Raw genomic sequence first — 17,223 nt, forward strand, 5'->3', positions numbered from 1 at the left:
ATCTGTGGCCGACCTCCGATAACAGTATGTCATCCTATCCGGGGTTGATTACATATGTCCATGGGCGGCAGTAGACACTTACCATCAGGTGGACTGCATGCTCGTCTGCTATTCCTCTATTATATAAAAATATATAAAGTAACTCCTACCAAATACTACACACTAAAAATACACTAATACAGCCAAAACTTCATCGAAATTGGATCAGTAATTTCTAAGAACATCGCGGGCATACAAGTTTACATACATACATACATACATACATAACGGTCTTATAAAGAACCTCCTTTTTTGAAGTCGGTTAATACTATGTCTACCTTAATTTTAAAATATTTGCATGATATACTTTAAATATATATCATGAAAATCATCGGCATTGCTGTATTTCGGTAGAGTTTATAAGAAACACCCTTTCTAATATAAGATGTAGAAACTTTCTGAAATGACATTAGTTAAAAATAATAATATATTGTATGGCGCGCTTTTCCAATTTATAGATATGTTACGAATTAATTAAAATGTGGCTTAAACTATTTTTTTGTTCCACAGCTAGTCATGGGTCTCGCTGCAGCTAAACAGACGAAGGATTTAAAAATACAATTTTATTGAAACTCGAAGCGTATTTGTCAGAAATTCAAATCAATATGTTAAAATTGATTCCTTATTAATTGATTCGAAAAAATAATCTATGCACTAATTTTAAAACAAATTTATTTAAAGCTACGCTGTCGATGCCTTTGTGTTATAATAAAAATGTATACACATTCATTATTTTTATTAAGAAAAAAAAATACATTTTACAAATTCAAATAGCTATTCATGAAGAGCGCGATATCGCGTAAAACTTATCACCTCTAATGATTAGGTTCTCCAACACGAAACGCTAACCATCTCAATCACAAATCGCGTGTAATCTTCAATCGTTGCATCTAATGTCATTACCCCACAACGACCCATTTACGTAAACGCCTAAGAAAACAGAGGCACATTTATGCAATAAGAGTGCCTTCAGTCTTAAGCCTTTTCACTTCCCAAGACAAAAGCCTTAAAAACTCTTTAGAGCAGCGAAAAATATACAAAAGGTCACCGGAGCCTAAAGGTGTGCAAGGTAGATGGCGCGCTGGGAGATCCCGGGTGTGAGAGAGGGACAGGTAGCTGAAAATCAATTTATTAGACTGTGACGTCACGTTTCGCGCATGCGTAAGGCTTTCGGTCCCGGGATCGGGTTGCTAGATCGTGGACACTCTGTTTATATTGGAAAAAATATTACAACAAGGGAAATATTTGTAACGTACTTTGTAAGTTTTAGCGAGGAAGGATGTGTTATTTGAAAAAAAAAATAATAAAAGCTATAGTTACTACGATGATCAATACGAGTACGTATTTTCATTGGCATTAGAATATCTATAAATCGCGAGAAATCATAAATTGCGAAACAAATATAAAGCTTCTCATATGTTTAGAATGTGTAAGGTATGGGTTTCCTTAAAACAATTCTGAAACAATAGGACAATTATGATAAAGTGCATCATATGGTTATCGGCGGGCTATTTTGGTTTCAATACTGGCAACACGCGTTACATCTGGGCGGGCTGCTCGAAATAGCGCCACGCGGGGGGACTTCAGTAGAGCGGCGACGGTGGCGCCGACAGCACGTGATGGCGTCCGTCGCCGCATGGCTCCCGTTCGCGCGCGCCGCCGCCATCGGCTGGGTCCCCATAGCCACCCATCCGCTTCCCCCGCCACCGGTCCCGAAAGACCGACGACGTGCTGAGGACGAAAAACTCCTCATCAATGTCTCCGGACGACGGTTCGAAACCTGGAGAAATACCCTCGAAAAATACCCTGACTCCCTCCTCGGCTCCTCTGAACGCGAGTTCTTCTATGATGAGGACAGCAGAGAGTACTTCTTCGATAGAGACCCAGACATCTTCAGACACATACTCAACTACTACAGAACTGGCAAGCTCCACTACCCAAAACATGAGTGTCTCACAGGGTACGATGAGGAGCTCGCCTTTTTTGGGATACTACCAGACGTGATAGGAGATTGTTGTTATGAGGATTATAGGGATAGGAAGAGGGAGAATGCTGAGCGGCTTATGGACGATAAGCTCAGCGAGGCAGGTGACCAGAGCCTGCCTCAGCTTACAGATTTAAGGCAGAAGATGTGGCGGGCGTTCGAAAACCCCCATACATCGACTGCTGCTCTAGTATTTTACTATGTAACTGGCTTTTTCATCGCGGTATCCGTGATGGCCAACGTTGTTGAGACTGTCCCGTGCGGGCACAGACCAGGTCGCGCTGGAACACTGCCCTGTGGCGAACGGTACAAGATCGTATTCTTCTGCTTGGATACAGCTTGTGTGATGATATTTACAGCGGAATACTTGCTCCGATTGTTCGCAGCGCCGGACCGTTGCAAATTTGTGAGATCCGTCATGTCGATCATAGATGTTGTGGCGATTTTACCTTACTACATTGGATTGGGGATCACAGACAACGATGATGTCTCCGGGGCGTTCGTGACCTTGCGAGTGTTCAGAGTGTTTCGTATCTTCAAGTTCTCGCGCCACTCCCAGGGGCTCCGGATCCTCGGGTACACGCTCAAGTCTTGCGCAAGTGAACTGGGTTTCTTGGTGTTCTCCCTCGCCATGGCTATTATCATCTTCGCCACAGTTATGTTCTACGCTGAGAAGAACGAACAAGACACGAACTTCACGTCCATTCCTGCCGCCTTCTGGTACACCATCGTGACAATGACGACACTCGGGTGAGTCTTTGTTCAATTTACAATTGGCGTAACTTTTACTCGAACGCGCTGACACCTGTCGACGCCATTAAAAATTGAAGCGGGTAAATAGCTGTCATGGCGTCAAACATTCCCTCCATAAAGGGCTTAAGCGATGAAATATAGATGTTGAAACGTTTCGTTTTTTTTGTAAAACTGTAGCGAGGGTCGTAAAACTCGTAAAGCAATTAAAACGAAACCGTAGTGCCTTTTTAAGGCTCACAGGGTGGTATTTTAATCACATATAAACATAAAATTGGGTCAACAGGCTAGGCGTATGGTAATGAACGGAATTGATTTAAACCAGGTGGATGGCTTAACGACCTGCTTAATTACGGTGTGTAAGCTCTAATTTTGTTTAATAGGGCCTAATTAGGATCGATTGTAGACAGCTGATGTGTCTTTGTATTTCTTTGTACTCTTTAGTAGAAACAGTATCATGATTTTTTACATCAAATATTTTAGAAAGGAAGCAATAATTATTATATACACAAAGCTTTCGTAATAACTATATTACGGAAGCTTCTTTCATACTAATATAAAAAAATATATTAAGAACAAAAGATCCGTAGAGATCTATTGTTTTAAATATAATTATGTTATGACTGAATATAGACATAATTTTAAATACTTCGATGAAAGTATTTTTATCCTAACATTTGTCTAGGTAATATTTGCAAATTCGCGACGCCGCTTGAGCAAACCCTTGATTAGGTTTTAAATGTTTACTCAGGAACCCAAAGACCTTCAAAGGGCTTGATAGCTTCTTTGGTAGCTCAAATGTCTATAGGCTAAGATCCTCTCTTCACTAGTTTTAGTTATATACATTTATAAAAAAAAATACAAAATTTTCATAGTATTCTCAGAAAACGTTTTTCGATATCTAAATAGGGGATGTAAAAAATAATATGAGCTTTAAGTTTTTGTTCTTTAGGTACCCTATAAGCATAGAAAGTTTCGAAAACACATAGACATTACAATTTTATTTGTTTATATACGATGGAATTGTTCCGCGTCATCTTGAGTGGCGAACTTCCTGAACTATGGAGCTTTGCCAAAATCGTATGAACTACTGAAGATGAAACGTCAAAAATATGAACCCATCGTATTATTACGTTTTAGGGTTCCGTACTTATTATTTGTTTATTTATTTAAAAAAAAAAAATATTGCATCACCTCTAACCTCAACCCTGGGTGGATGAGGAGAATGTGCAGCAGGAAATTACTTACTTGATGGATAAAAACGGAGCTTTATTACTAAGTTTGCGATGTCTGTCCGACAGTCACAAGGTTCAACTCTGGAACTGTCAAAGATATCATAATAGATTTAAATAATGAATTTCAATTTTTTTTCTTTTCTTTTGAACTGAAATTTTAATTCGAAGGTTTATTGGCCGGAAATCGAAGCCGGAACCGTTTCCTTATGTAATTGGTACGGTGATAGTACTATGCGATTTATTCTAATAGAAAACAAAACCATTTTATATCCTACGTAACTCCAACCCTTAAATATATTTTACGCATTTACGCAAAATAATATAAAGGTATCTTTAACCCTTATATTGACTGAGACCCTGGGTCGGACCCTGCCAGCGGTTGACATTGATAAAGGGTCTTTGAAATATAGTATGAGTAATTAATACCCTTTTAGGGTCTACCTAGCACCTTTGTTTCTCTTTGAGGATTTATGTTCTGATTTTGAATGTATTAATTTTTGAAAAACGACTCCATGCCTCTTTTTGTGCTATTACCCGAGTGCTATGTTTTTCGAGCATTTGTATGTATGCTTGTCTCATTCTTTGGCACGCCCTAAAAATGGATTGACAGATTTTAAGATATGAGATGTCGTGCATTCATCCAAATTGTGTGTGAAACTACATATTTATAGCAGTCGGATTTTTATTTTTGTAATATTTCTCTAGTGAATGTCTTATCTTTTGAAAAACGACTCCACGCCTCTTTTTGTCTTATAACAAAGGGTATTGTGTTGCTACGCTCAGGTTTAAAGGTGACACGGCATATAATGTTAAGTGCCGTTAAGAGGAGACAAGTTAAATGGTCTCATAAAATGTATATTTGTGGAATGAATGACTGTAAGATATATGATATTTAATTCGCAAAAAAGTGTGTATGAATAATTCTGAAAAAGGCAAAATAATAAAACTAAGTAAAAATTGTAAATGAAAATTGATTTGAATAAGTTAAAACATTTTTTTTTATATATTTTGAGTATTAGATATTCGCTTTAAAGAAGAAGTGTGTTTATTCAAGGTATTTTTGAGAAAATACTATGAAATACAACCCTCAAAAATGAGGCCGATTGAACGATATGCATATTTAATATTAAATTAGTAATATTAAATTAACCTTAAAATTTAATCTTGAACAATTATCTCCACTGCGGAACTCACCAGAAGTGAAGTAGCAGAGCTCCCCTCGTGCTAAGCCGTTTTTTATTTAAATAATACTACATATGTTTCTCCAGATTACCATATGTTCAATTTCCGTAGCTTAACTTACGTAGCTCCGTAGCACCGTAGCGCGTAGGCTTCGTAGATTACGTGCACGGAAGCGTAGGCTGTATTCTTATCAGACTACGACGGTGGTTAGTTTTAATGGTCTTCCTGAGGATTTTTATTAAAAATATAAGATTACTTCTAATAAGAAGATAGTGCAAATAAAATTACAGGAATACTTTATAATTTTGAACCATTTTTTGTATCATGTTATGAAGGTTACTCTTGATGGTCTTTTTATGATATCAGAGTGGTAAATAAGTGGTCACTGCTGCCCATGGATGTGTAATAAACCCCAACGACCCTTATTTATATTCAATCTATCCTTTGCTTTGCCTACAAAGATCCACTAATTGTGATAACTTTAGCACACCAAACATTGTTAAATTTCGACCTTTGGTAGGCAAGATCACTTAGATTGATAATTAAAAACAAGATTAATTTTTTATCTAAGACTAGCTGACCCGGCAAACTTTGTACCGCCTCAAAATATATTTATTAGATATATATCATATAAAATATAGCCTATGTTACTCGTAGATAATGTAGCTTTCAAATGGTGGAAGAATTTTTAAAATCGGTCCAGTAGTTTTCATGCTATTCATTACAACCAAACAAACAAACAAAGTTTTCCTCTTTATAATATTAGCGTAGATCAGCAATATCTGCTTTGCTACTTGTGAGATGTAATTTGGAATGCCTCATGTAAGTATCTCTTAGCATTACCTAAAGACTTCATATGACAGCAACGTGTAGTGAAATGGTGTAGTAATGATGCAAAATTCTCCTACGAGATCAATAAATATACGACACACATCCTATGTCGCACATTTCACAATTTCACACAAAGAAACACAAGTTCTGATGAAAACATCAGTAGAAAGTGTAACTGATGTATCAATGTATCTTTTATAGTAAATAACAATATAAAAGTATAAACATATATACTATTTAATGCTCGAATCACGGTCAAAAGCTATAATAATATGCTTTCTGGGTCACACTATTAGAATGACAGACTCATAGACGCCTCTTCTACGCTATTTCTAACGTTTGATAGTCGTTTTGTCTTTGTCACACTGCGAAAGGGTGAGCGAGAGGCGATGAAATATTTATTTACTATAGAAGTAGTAAATGAGCTTGCAGTGCAGTTGATTGTAAGCCACTGTCCTCCATGGACATCTGTAATCCATCTCAGATAGGATTCAATTATCACTTCAGTTTGATGAAACTGAGGTGATATATGACATATGTGGTGACATATGCGAATGGGTACGGTCAATGTGACTAAAGTCTACCCGATAAGTCTATATCTTCATTTGTGATATCACAGGACATATAAGATTATATTCCTACCTGAGGTTGACCACAGATGCGCCACTACCCCTGAGGAATAAGCTGGAACGCCTCGAAAAAGTATGTCTCCCTTACAACATCCTTCAAAGCAGAATATGGAAGCGCGTAACTCTGCTTTTATTAGGTAGAAATAGGTGAAACAGTGGTGTCGCCTGAGTCACACCACACAGGGTTCTCCGTTCTAGCATCTTCGAAATACCACATTGTTGTATATAAGTTTTCCGTCTTTTCGGCACTTTCCATGTCCGATTGTTTTATTATGTTGTTTCTTTCTTTTTTTCCATTACAAAGAACCGTTCTTCTAGTCAAAACTGATAAAATCTTTCGAAGCGTGACGTAAATATATGGAAACGGTAATCCAATTTGATGCCAACGAAAAAGTGTTTTGTTTTCGAAAAATAAATATAACAATGCTATTTGGCTAAAGTTATTTGAATGAAAAAGTTAGATTAGTTCGGTGACAGATATTTAACACTTGATGTCATATTTTGGGTTGTTCGTTTAAAAAATAATAAACATAAGACATTCGAAACGTTAAATTTAATGTTTGTTGATTGAATAAACACATGAGTTTTAATAATATGCGAAGTCTTTTTTTTTTAATGCAGTGATTTTTATTCATGCTCAAGAAGTTTATATAAATCACTTGTTTGATACCACGCAGAGTTCCAGGTTGATTTCCAGTTTAATAAATGTATTTAAAAAACATATATGTATATGGTCGAATCGAGAAACCTCCTCCTTTTTTGAAGTCGGTTGAAAATAATTTATTAAACTGAGTTTAGTCTTTTTAGGATCTTCTCTTGTGTATGATCAAAACACGATTTGCGTTAATATTTTCTTGTATGTACCATGGTTATGTACGATTTTCTTGCAGTATTCCTTACTCTATGGTAGGGGTTTAAAAATAAAGGTGTAAAAAGAGTTATTTGTAAACGGCGATACCATCGACACTTATGTTATAACAGTCATGGTTATAATTCGTCTGTTCTATTTATAGGTTTCTTAAAAAACATATGTATTTTCCGCAGTGCACGTATAAGAGTAACTTATGTTGCTCTCCAAATTCAATTTTGGTACATAAAAACTAATAGACAAAGATGAGATTGTATGCCAAAGCATGATACTCATCATTTAGCATAAAATCACTGATAATTTAATTTAATTTATTTACATTTATATATTCTGTTTATGTACTTCATTCACATAAAGTTAAAACAAACATAAAAAATTAAAACTCCATTCATTCAACGCTTGCGTAACACCACAATATAAACAGGTATGTGTAATCCGGAATCGAACCTTGGTTTCGTGACGCGAGTGAAGACATTGACCCATATTGTTAAGTGTTTTGATCGATTATAATGTGACATGAAGATTTGGATATGTCGTGCTAATGGTTGAGTGGTCGGATGGTTCTCAAATTAATATGGATGGTGAGGTAAGGGCTGTTTTTTTGTGTGGCTAACAATGAAATTTTTGATTTGACGTTTAATGATAAAGTGTTTACAAGATGTTTAGTTTACGGATGGGAAGTATACAAAAGTTTTTTAATACAATTTTTTTTAAATTCAGTAGTTGTTTTACAAAAAATAAACCTAACTTATATCTTCATAGCAAAAATAACAATGAAATATTTTCGGGAAGTTATAACGTAGTTGACAATATATTTTTATTTCTATTGAGTATATATCCAATTATATGTAAACTTTCTTAAAAATATATCCCAAACTACTCCAATACTCCAAAGTAGTTACCCCAAACTTTATAACTATATCCACGAGTTATATACAGAATAGTTATTTAAATGGAAACGGTTATTTGTTTCTTAATGAGTTCACAAACAAAATAAATGTCCTCCAAGAATTTGAATAACTAAACAGCGTCGGAAACTCGGGAATTTTCCCAAACATTTAGTTTTATGGCCGGAGGAGAGATGACTTTCTCGTTCAAACCTTCTACTATTAAAATATTCCTTAAATAATATTTGAACGTATTTTTACTTATGTTTAAATTAAATTGACGTCTGTCTGTAGCTGAAAATTTAAACATTTTTTGTCATTTGCCAGAAGTACTCAACATACATTTTAAAATATATCTTCTACTTCTTTTATCTTCTACTTCTTTTATCTTCTACTTCTACTTATTATGTAAAATAATTTATATATTTTTTCTTTTTTTAAAAATGCTAACATTTTTTACATGTAATAAATAAAGCAATAGCTCCAGTATCTTGTTTTCCATTTATCTAAAAAAGAAGTTTGTTCAGCAAGATATGCTACATTTTAACATTTTCTTAATTAACTAACGATTTTGTTATTGATCAGTTCCAAGCTGTTTATCTTCAATATTATCAGAAATTGTATTATATAACCATAGAAAAGGCTTATGCCCAGTTATGGGGCAATAGAGAAAACCTTGAATATTTTTGAGTGGTTTTAATTCTATCAACGTCGGTATTGTTGACGATGTTAGTATTGATTAATCATTTTGAAGCGTTCATGCAAAGCCACCAGCGGTCACCCATCCGACATCCAAACGCTCCCAACGTTACTTAACTTTGTAGAATATTTTTAAGACTTATACAAAACCCTGAGGCTATGTAGGTTTCAAATTTCGTCGACATAATTATTAATTCTTTCAAAACCATTTCAACTAAGAAAGCTCCAGTGCTTATCTTTGACGAAACTTTAAATTAAAATTTACGTTCAAACTCAAAAGAATTCTAGATTAAAAGTACGAAAGTAATTTAGTTTCAAATTTTCGAGCTCTTTATTTGACTTGTTTTGAACATATATTCAGGGTATGCTAAACCTTATTTTGAGAACAAACTAGTTTGACCCAGTTTCAGCCGGATGGTGTATCTGGTTCAAACTGCACTAAATGTTGAGCTACGGAGCTAACTTCCTTACTGCAATTAAGGTTTAGTTTCAGCTTACAACTATGACTTGTACCCGAGACTTATTGAACATCGAAACCAATATATCGATCAATATATCGAAGGTATCAGAGTATCAGAAGGTACCCTGAGGTATTCCCGGAGTGCTATGACATTCACTCTTCAAAAAAGGTGTAAAAACAGCTCTCCTCTAAAGCCGGTGATGCATTGGCGACTCCTCTGGTGTTGCAAATGTCCATGGGCGACGGTGACTGCTTTCCTTCAGGTAGCCTGTCTGCCTTATCGTTTACATATAAATATATAAAATAGATACTAGGTAATAGACAGCGGCCATCATTATAAAGGCTCTTTAAAAATTTCAAGTGTCTATCTATTACGGTTACATGATTGATGCGATACGAACACATGATTAAGACTGACCAAAAATACTCGATATTTTAATGTCAATAGTAAGAAAATGGAAAATTCATCTGTTGTCTGAAGAAACACCGTTTTTTTTTCTTTACGAGAGGGAAACCTTCAAAAGATACCCGACGCCGTAGGAGCAGCGCCGGGTTATGTGGGATTTTTACCACACTGAAATACCCATGTCGCCGTCCTGAATGCTTATTGGAGAACTCTGGGATTCTCTATCTCTGACCGTCCGCAACCCTGGAAGCCCCATTTTAGTCGTCTCTTACGACAGGGGATACCGTAGCCGATTCTAGCCCCGGGACTACAAGGACACCGAAGACCTACAACTTTAAAATTAATTCTAATTCCCAAACTGAATCATCATAGCTACATAGTAAAGACATGTATATCCATTTCCGGTTATCATTTATCAGAGTAACCATCAATTATGTGAATTAATGGTCTTATACGTCAGTTTGAAATTAATATCACATGCCTAATGAATAGTTAATGTATTAATGAATATATTGTCGTTAATCATTATTTAGTTGCGCGTTTCCAACTAATCGTAAGTGGGTTTGAAGAACCCTTGTGGTTCGACTCCGGCGGTACCACCATTTCTGCGTCATAACAGCAATGTTAAGCGCTGCTGTATTCTGGTTTAAAGGGTGTGATAAGACTTTTCCGAAGCATTCCAGCTTTGTTCTCAAAGGGCACATCTGTGACCGAGCTCAGGTAGCAATATAGTCTGGCGTTGATTACAGATGTCCCTGGGCGACAGTGGCCACTTACCATCAGGTGGACTGCATGCTCGTCTGCTACTCTTATATTATAAAAAAGTTAAAAAGACAGACAGACAAACATGGTAATAATTAGTATTTTTACTCCAACTACTGGTGTTCAAACATATGTGCATATATTACAAAAAAGAAAAAAGACAGACATATATAGACATATATAACAAACAGACTCAAATTTTATGTATTTCAATAGACAACATAATAAAATAGAATAGACTTAAAACTTATTTATCGCGTGATATATCAAGAAAAACTGCTGATACTGGCGTATGAACTTGAAGTAAGAGCCAGGTTATCACTGAAATCTGAAAGTATGCCAACTTCGGCTAGATATTGGAAACCTGTTTAATTTTATGGCCTGAATTAATCTGAAATAGCATTTTGCCCTTGATTAAGCTTGCCAATTTTTCAGTAATGCGTACTCTGAACTGTAGAATTACATTTTGTGAAGGTAAAATGGCTTATGATTGGACGAATGGAAATATAAGGAATGCTAGTTTGTTCCCGAGATTTTGTTAGCGTGGTGGCCAATATCTAAAATTGTAGCGGGTACTCATAGATTAGTAAAGAGTACTCGCTCCTAACAAGAAAATGTAACCTTTTGACAATTGTCACTGTCAATTATTTTCGTGTATGAGAAATATTAAAAAAAATGTAGTTTTTAGATCATTTACGAATGAAACGACATTTCTTTGCACTTTTTCTTCGATTTCGTGTCTTTACTGCGCATGTCGGCATTATTCCGCGTAAATTACACCATGACAGCCATTAAACGGCTGACAGAATTGTCAGCCGTTTAATGGCTGTCATTATTTAATGGCTTCCTTCAATTACAAGGCGGTGAGATATCTATACTTATCTATGTGGGTACTACTAATCAATTATCACGTCTTTTTAGGGTTCTGTATACAAAGGGTCAAAATTTAACTCTATTTCTAAAGTCCGTTATTAATAATCAATCTATCTAATGTTCAACCAAAGATAGACATTTGACAATTTCAGTTTGAGATGAGATGCTCAAATTACGATTGTTGGTAGGTAAAATTGCATGATTGCTTATTAATATCAGACGCAATCCACCGCTGTCTGTTTGTCCGTCCGTCACAGGGCTCTATCTATTGAACAGTATTAGATACACATTTGATTTATTTTTAAATTACCAGTAGTTTCGGAGCCTATTCAATGCAAACAAAGAAACAAACAAATGAACAAAAAAAAACAAACAATAAAATCTTACCTCTTTATAATATTTAAGTATAGATTAATTCTGTTCCGTTCTGATTTGTTGAGATAAAATATACTTAGTTATATCATTTTTAAGTGTAATTATAAGGTTTTAAACACATAAACTCGCATCAAAAGTCTACCAGTAGGTTTTACGTAATAATCGAACAAACGAACAAAGAACAGTTTTATAATAGTTCCAGATTTTTATCTGTCTTTTTGTAAAACCGTACATTCGTAGAAAAGTTCATTGTAGTTTTTCCGTCTATTCAGCAGGATCTGAGCTTTTGAATGCTTTGTCTTGTTCTCTCTTACAGTCCAAATATTACGTTAGAAGAGGACAAAACATTCAATAGCTAAGAAATCAATAATATTTTATGAATAGGGAAGTTGTGTGAATGTGTTATATGATTTGAGATTTAACATGAAATTTTATATGACTTATATCGCTGTATTCAGTATGTAGTATTGTCATTTTGTCTTTAAAAACCTTAGAATAGTAAAATGTAAATTTTAGTGAAAATTTCGGTTTTTTCATGTTTCGTCCAAAAAAGGTTTATCTAAATATATATAACTCAAAGGTGACTGACTGACATAGTGATCTATCAACACCCAGCCCTAACCACTGGACGGATCGGACTGAAATTTGGCATGCATGTAGATGTTATGACGTAGGCATCCGCTAAGAAAGGATTTTGATCAACAACACGGGTAGTGTTGATCAAAATCCTTTCTTAGCGGATATCCAAGGGGATAAAATAGGGGATGAAAAATTTCCTTCGTAACGCGAGCGAAGCCGCGGGCAAAAGCTCGTTATTTATAATATTGAAGTAGCCGATGAGCATGCACTCTACCTGATCGTAAGTGGCTATTGCCGCTCATGAACATTTGTAGTCAACCCCAGATAAGATTAGATTCCTAACTGAAGTTGACAACATATGCATTGCTTCTCCTGAAGACTTAAGTTGAAACGCCTAGAATAAGTATGTCTGCATTACCACATTCTTTAAACTAGAACACAGGGGCGCTATAATTATGACGACCCGCGTGGCGGAGGGGTCACCATGCCGGTCTGACGCGCGAAGGGTCCCGGGTTCAATCCCCGGCCAGACAGATATCTGAATGATGAATTTATATTTCTGTTTCTGGGTCTGGGTATTTGTGTATTTGTCTGTGTGTGTTCATGGCACCCACGACACAGGGAATCCTAGTCTGGGCTGTGAGTGTAGAAAGCGTTTAGTTTAGTTTAGTTTATCCACAAATAGGTGTGGTGGTCATGTACAGAGTCGGACCACAGAGGGTTCTACCGCGTTCTTACATGTTTCGGGTATTCGGCTGTCAATGGTTGAAATTTGACAACGTTTAGTGAGAAAAAATTGTCAAAGATCTTTAGCTGCTAGCTGTCAAAGATCTACTTTGGCTGCAATCGATCTTTGCAGCCAAAGTATTGGATAGATTTTTTATTGATAATATTGTGAAACAAACAAGCTTAAACATATAGTAAGTAATAACCCAAAAGTAACTGAAAATCATAATTTACGTAGCCTTAAAACAATAACGATATAATCAAGGAATGGAGAATTTTATTGTAGATATATTTTATTCCCGACAGAAAACTAACATAAAACTTAAAGCTCATAATCCAGATACAAGTTATGCTCGTAAATCTGTTTAAGCGCTACTAAATTCGGTACGAGTGCAAAAATATCAGCAATAATAACTGAAGCCACAAACTGCAATGCGATTGTTAACGCACGTCATCGTACGTTTATGTTTTTGAATAAGGCTACTGTCTCACTAAGCTATGTTATACGTGAGCGATCTTGACGCGAACATAGTTATAAGTATATATTAATACTAGATGACCCGGCAAACGTTGTATTGCCATATAAATAAAAAAATGTTAAGGGTGAACAACCCTTATCACTTAGGGGTATGAAAAATAGCTGTCGAATTCAATGTGAAACATTCCAAAATCAACAACTACTTACGAATTAAAAATTAATTAACAAACATTTTCCCACGGACTAAATTGTGAATCTAAACCATTCTCAAGTCCCTTTGAACACACACAACAAATTTCATCAAAATCAGTCCAGTCGTTTAGGAGGAGTTCAGTGACATACACACGCACATAAGAAATATATATATAAAGATGTATGTTAGTCTGTAAGCTAAATATGATATGGATCTCTGTATTCAATTATACTTTTGTATCTTTGTTTATATTGTCTGAAATAAATTATTATTATCTATTATTTATAAAGCGGTTAGTGCGGCGCTGAAATTACGAAAAGACGATACATATTGGAGTGTCCCTTCTTTGTTACCGAGGGGGACATTTTCATAAGGTGCCCGGTGCAAATTCAAAGCGAACACGATTGCGAAATGATCAGAGGCGATGATACGTGAATTCGATCGAACAAACGCAACGTAATGCGACCACACATCTCAATCTTCCTTTTAAAAATGTTACTATATGTTTATGAAATTTAGCTGTATCAAAAGCAAGCTATATTTACCTCGCTTATCGCCGGCGGTCACACAACTGTATTTTTTACGACCAACGTGCGTCAAACGCACGCGTCAACGCGATTTTAACGGCGAGGAAACACTTTGTGAACGCTTGCAATAATAAACGCACCTGTACCAACCAATAAATACATTCCACTGGACATATGTAGCCATAACTTTAAATTCATGGGACAGTGGTATTTGAGTGGTTTAACAATGTTGTGTGATGGTTTGGCCTTGTTCAAGATTTACAATACAATGTTTGGTGTCTTTTATAGAAGCCGCCGAAAGTGGGAATACTATCCATCATTTCACATGTCTCGATATGCACAAAGTACAATATGAGATCTCCTTTTAATACTTTTTAATACTATTTTTTTAATTAACGAGCGGAGAGCTTCAAAAGGTACCAGATAACGTGGGAGCGACACAAATGACATTGATGGCCGTCCTCGGCACTACGTAAAGGACTCCGGGATCTCCAAAGGAACGCAACCGGAGTCTTCATAGCGCGTTGCCCCATCGGGCTCCGTCCTAAGAGATACCTTAGCGCTATTCTGTCCCGGAACTACAGGGACAAATATAACACACTCCTAGGCAATTTTACGCCCATTGTTAATAATCAATCTATCCAAGTTTTTGCCTATCAAAGATTGACGTTAGAAAATTCTTTAATAACTAATACAACTTATAAAATTTCATTCTTTGGCAGGCAAAGTATATATTGATCAATAAAAACGGGCGTTGAATCCACATAAAGTTGCCACACCTACGAGCATACAGTCCACCTGATGGTAAGTGGCTACTGCCGCCCAAGGACATCTGTAATGAACCCACGATATGATTAGATATTCCTACCTGAGGTCGGCCACAGATACGCCGCTACCCCTGAGAACTAAGCTGAAACGCCCCGGAAAAGTATGTCTCCCTTACCACACCCTTCAAAACGGAACACAGCAGCGCCTAACACTGCTATTATAGGCAGAAATAGGTGTGGCGGTGGTGCCGCTGGAGTCGAACCACTAAGGGTTCTACCACCTTCACCACAAAGGGTTCTGCCACCTTCACATTAATGAAATGAATTATTTGTTTGATAAATAGTTTTAGAGTACATATATGTTAGCAACACCAGAATGTATTAAAGTATTGAAGCAATACTAACAATCTAAAAGTCTTTTCATTCCACCAAACTCTACAGGTGTCCGAAATTTGAAATTTACTCTCGTTTTCGGGTTCCTGGCAGCCTCCCAACGATCAAACATCCCTTATTGAGTTACCCTAACTTTTGGGATCTTAGTAACAGGTTTTGCGAATTTCCAAAGATTTCGGAGAAGCATCTGTTGCGTGTTTTCTTTGTAAAATGTTAAAAATAGTACAGACATAGATGGGTAAACTGGGTATAGATAGTTTAAAAATGAGAATTGATTTTTAAAGTATCTGTATCCATGGGCTTATTATTATACTCGTAATATTCACTTGGTATATAATCGAACATTTTCTTATATATCTTTCTTATTTAAGTAAGAAAAATATGACTAAAACTAGCTAACCCGGCAATCGTTGTGTTACCATATAAATAAAAAAATGTTAACGCTTACCACTTAGGGGTATGAAAAATAGATAGTAACCGATTCTCAGACCTACTGAATATGCATATAAAATATGGTGAAAATCGGTTGAGCCGTTTCGGAGGAGTACGGTAACTAACATTGCGACACGAGAATTTTATATATAATCATATAATATTACTTTAATCGTGTCACAATAAGCGCAAGCGTTAATATTGGCTCCTGTAACTGTAATAAAGGGGTTTAACTTCTTAAATAAATTATCTAAGAAAGATGATGTGACCAACAATTTTCACTTATCTTTTTACCCTCACTCACTTAAAAAGTTTAACTTAAATGATTTATAAAAAAAGATTTTCTGACTGATCCGAATGTAGAATTTCTAAACCCTCAACCCTTAGAAAAGGTTTAACGACTGTTACATCAGGATCACTAATGAAATCTATATAAAACGTAAAAGTTTCGGGTAATTCTTAGGGGTAGTTTTGTAACCGATAGGGGATGATATTCGGGGTAAATTTACTAGCGATATAAACTAGTTTCAAAGTCGGATTAGTCAGTCGTGACAAACATGGTAGTGCTAAGGGAAAGTTTTTATCGATAAGGTTGTTTCTTCATTTTGGACTTTTATGTCACAAGTCACAAACAGATATAAAGCCTACCTGATGTTTCAGTTACTGTCAATTATATAGTTGTTTTTATTACCGTATTATTGTTGACAACAGTGTTAGGCGCTGCTGTGTTCCGCTTTGAGAGATGTGGTAAGGGTGAAATATTTATTTGAAATGTTCCAACCTCCTCTAGGAATTTAATCTTATCTAGGATTGATTACAGATGTCCATGGGTGGCAGTAGCTATACACACTACTTTCGTCAAGTCTGCATGTTAGTTTTCTACTTTAATGTCATAAAAATGTTTATTAGGCTCGATTTTTCCAAAATTTCCGAATTTACACCATCAAAAAAGTATATCGAGAACTCTTAGGCATGAAGTTTTTCTGAACACCATTTTATTCACCATTAAAGTGGCGTAGAATAAATACACTTTTATTAAATAAAATATTCCTCATAGTTTAAAATCTTATTGATTAACCAGAGATCCAAACAGTGTCAAAAGCGAAAATCTAATAAAAATTAAAAAGCTCGTGTTAAGCTTCTCAAAG

The 17,223-nt window shown here is 35.8% G+C and overlaps 1 protein-coding gene across 4 annotated transcripts in view; it reads left to right on the plus strand.

The window, feature by feature from the left end:
- Window positions 1-1,637: 1,637 nt before the first annotated feature.
- Window positions 1,638-17,223, plus strand: part of Shal (potassium voltage-gated channel protein Shal) — a 98,995-nt gene continuing 83,409 nt past the window's right edge. For all 4 annotated transcript variants that reach the window (XR_012103705.1, XR_012103706.1, XM_073089920.1 and 1 more), the window contains exon 1: window positions 1,638-2,773. Coding sequence is in view for 2 of the 4 variants with exons in the window: in XM_073089920.1 (XP_072946021.1) it covers window positions 1,659-2,773 (1,115 nt within the window). In the remaining 2 variants the exon portion in view is untranslated. The remainder of the gene's footprint in view (window positions 2,774-17,223) is intronic.

This window comes from Epargyreus clarus, unplaced genomic scaffold (genome assembly GCF_041222505.1).
Source record: "Epargyreus clarus isolate Ecla_fem2 unplaced genomic scaffold, WU_Ecla_fem_2.2 ptg000031l, whole genome shotgun sequence".
NCBI lineage: Eukaryota > Metazoa > Arthropoda > Insecta > Lepidoptera > Hesperiidae > Epargyreus > Epargyreus clarus.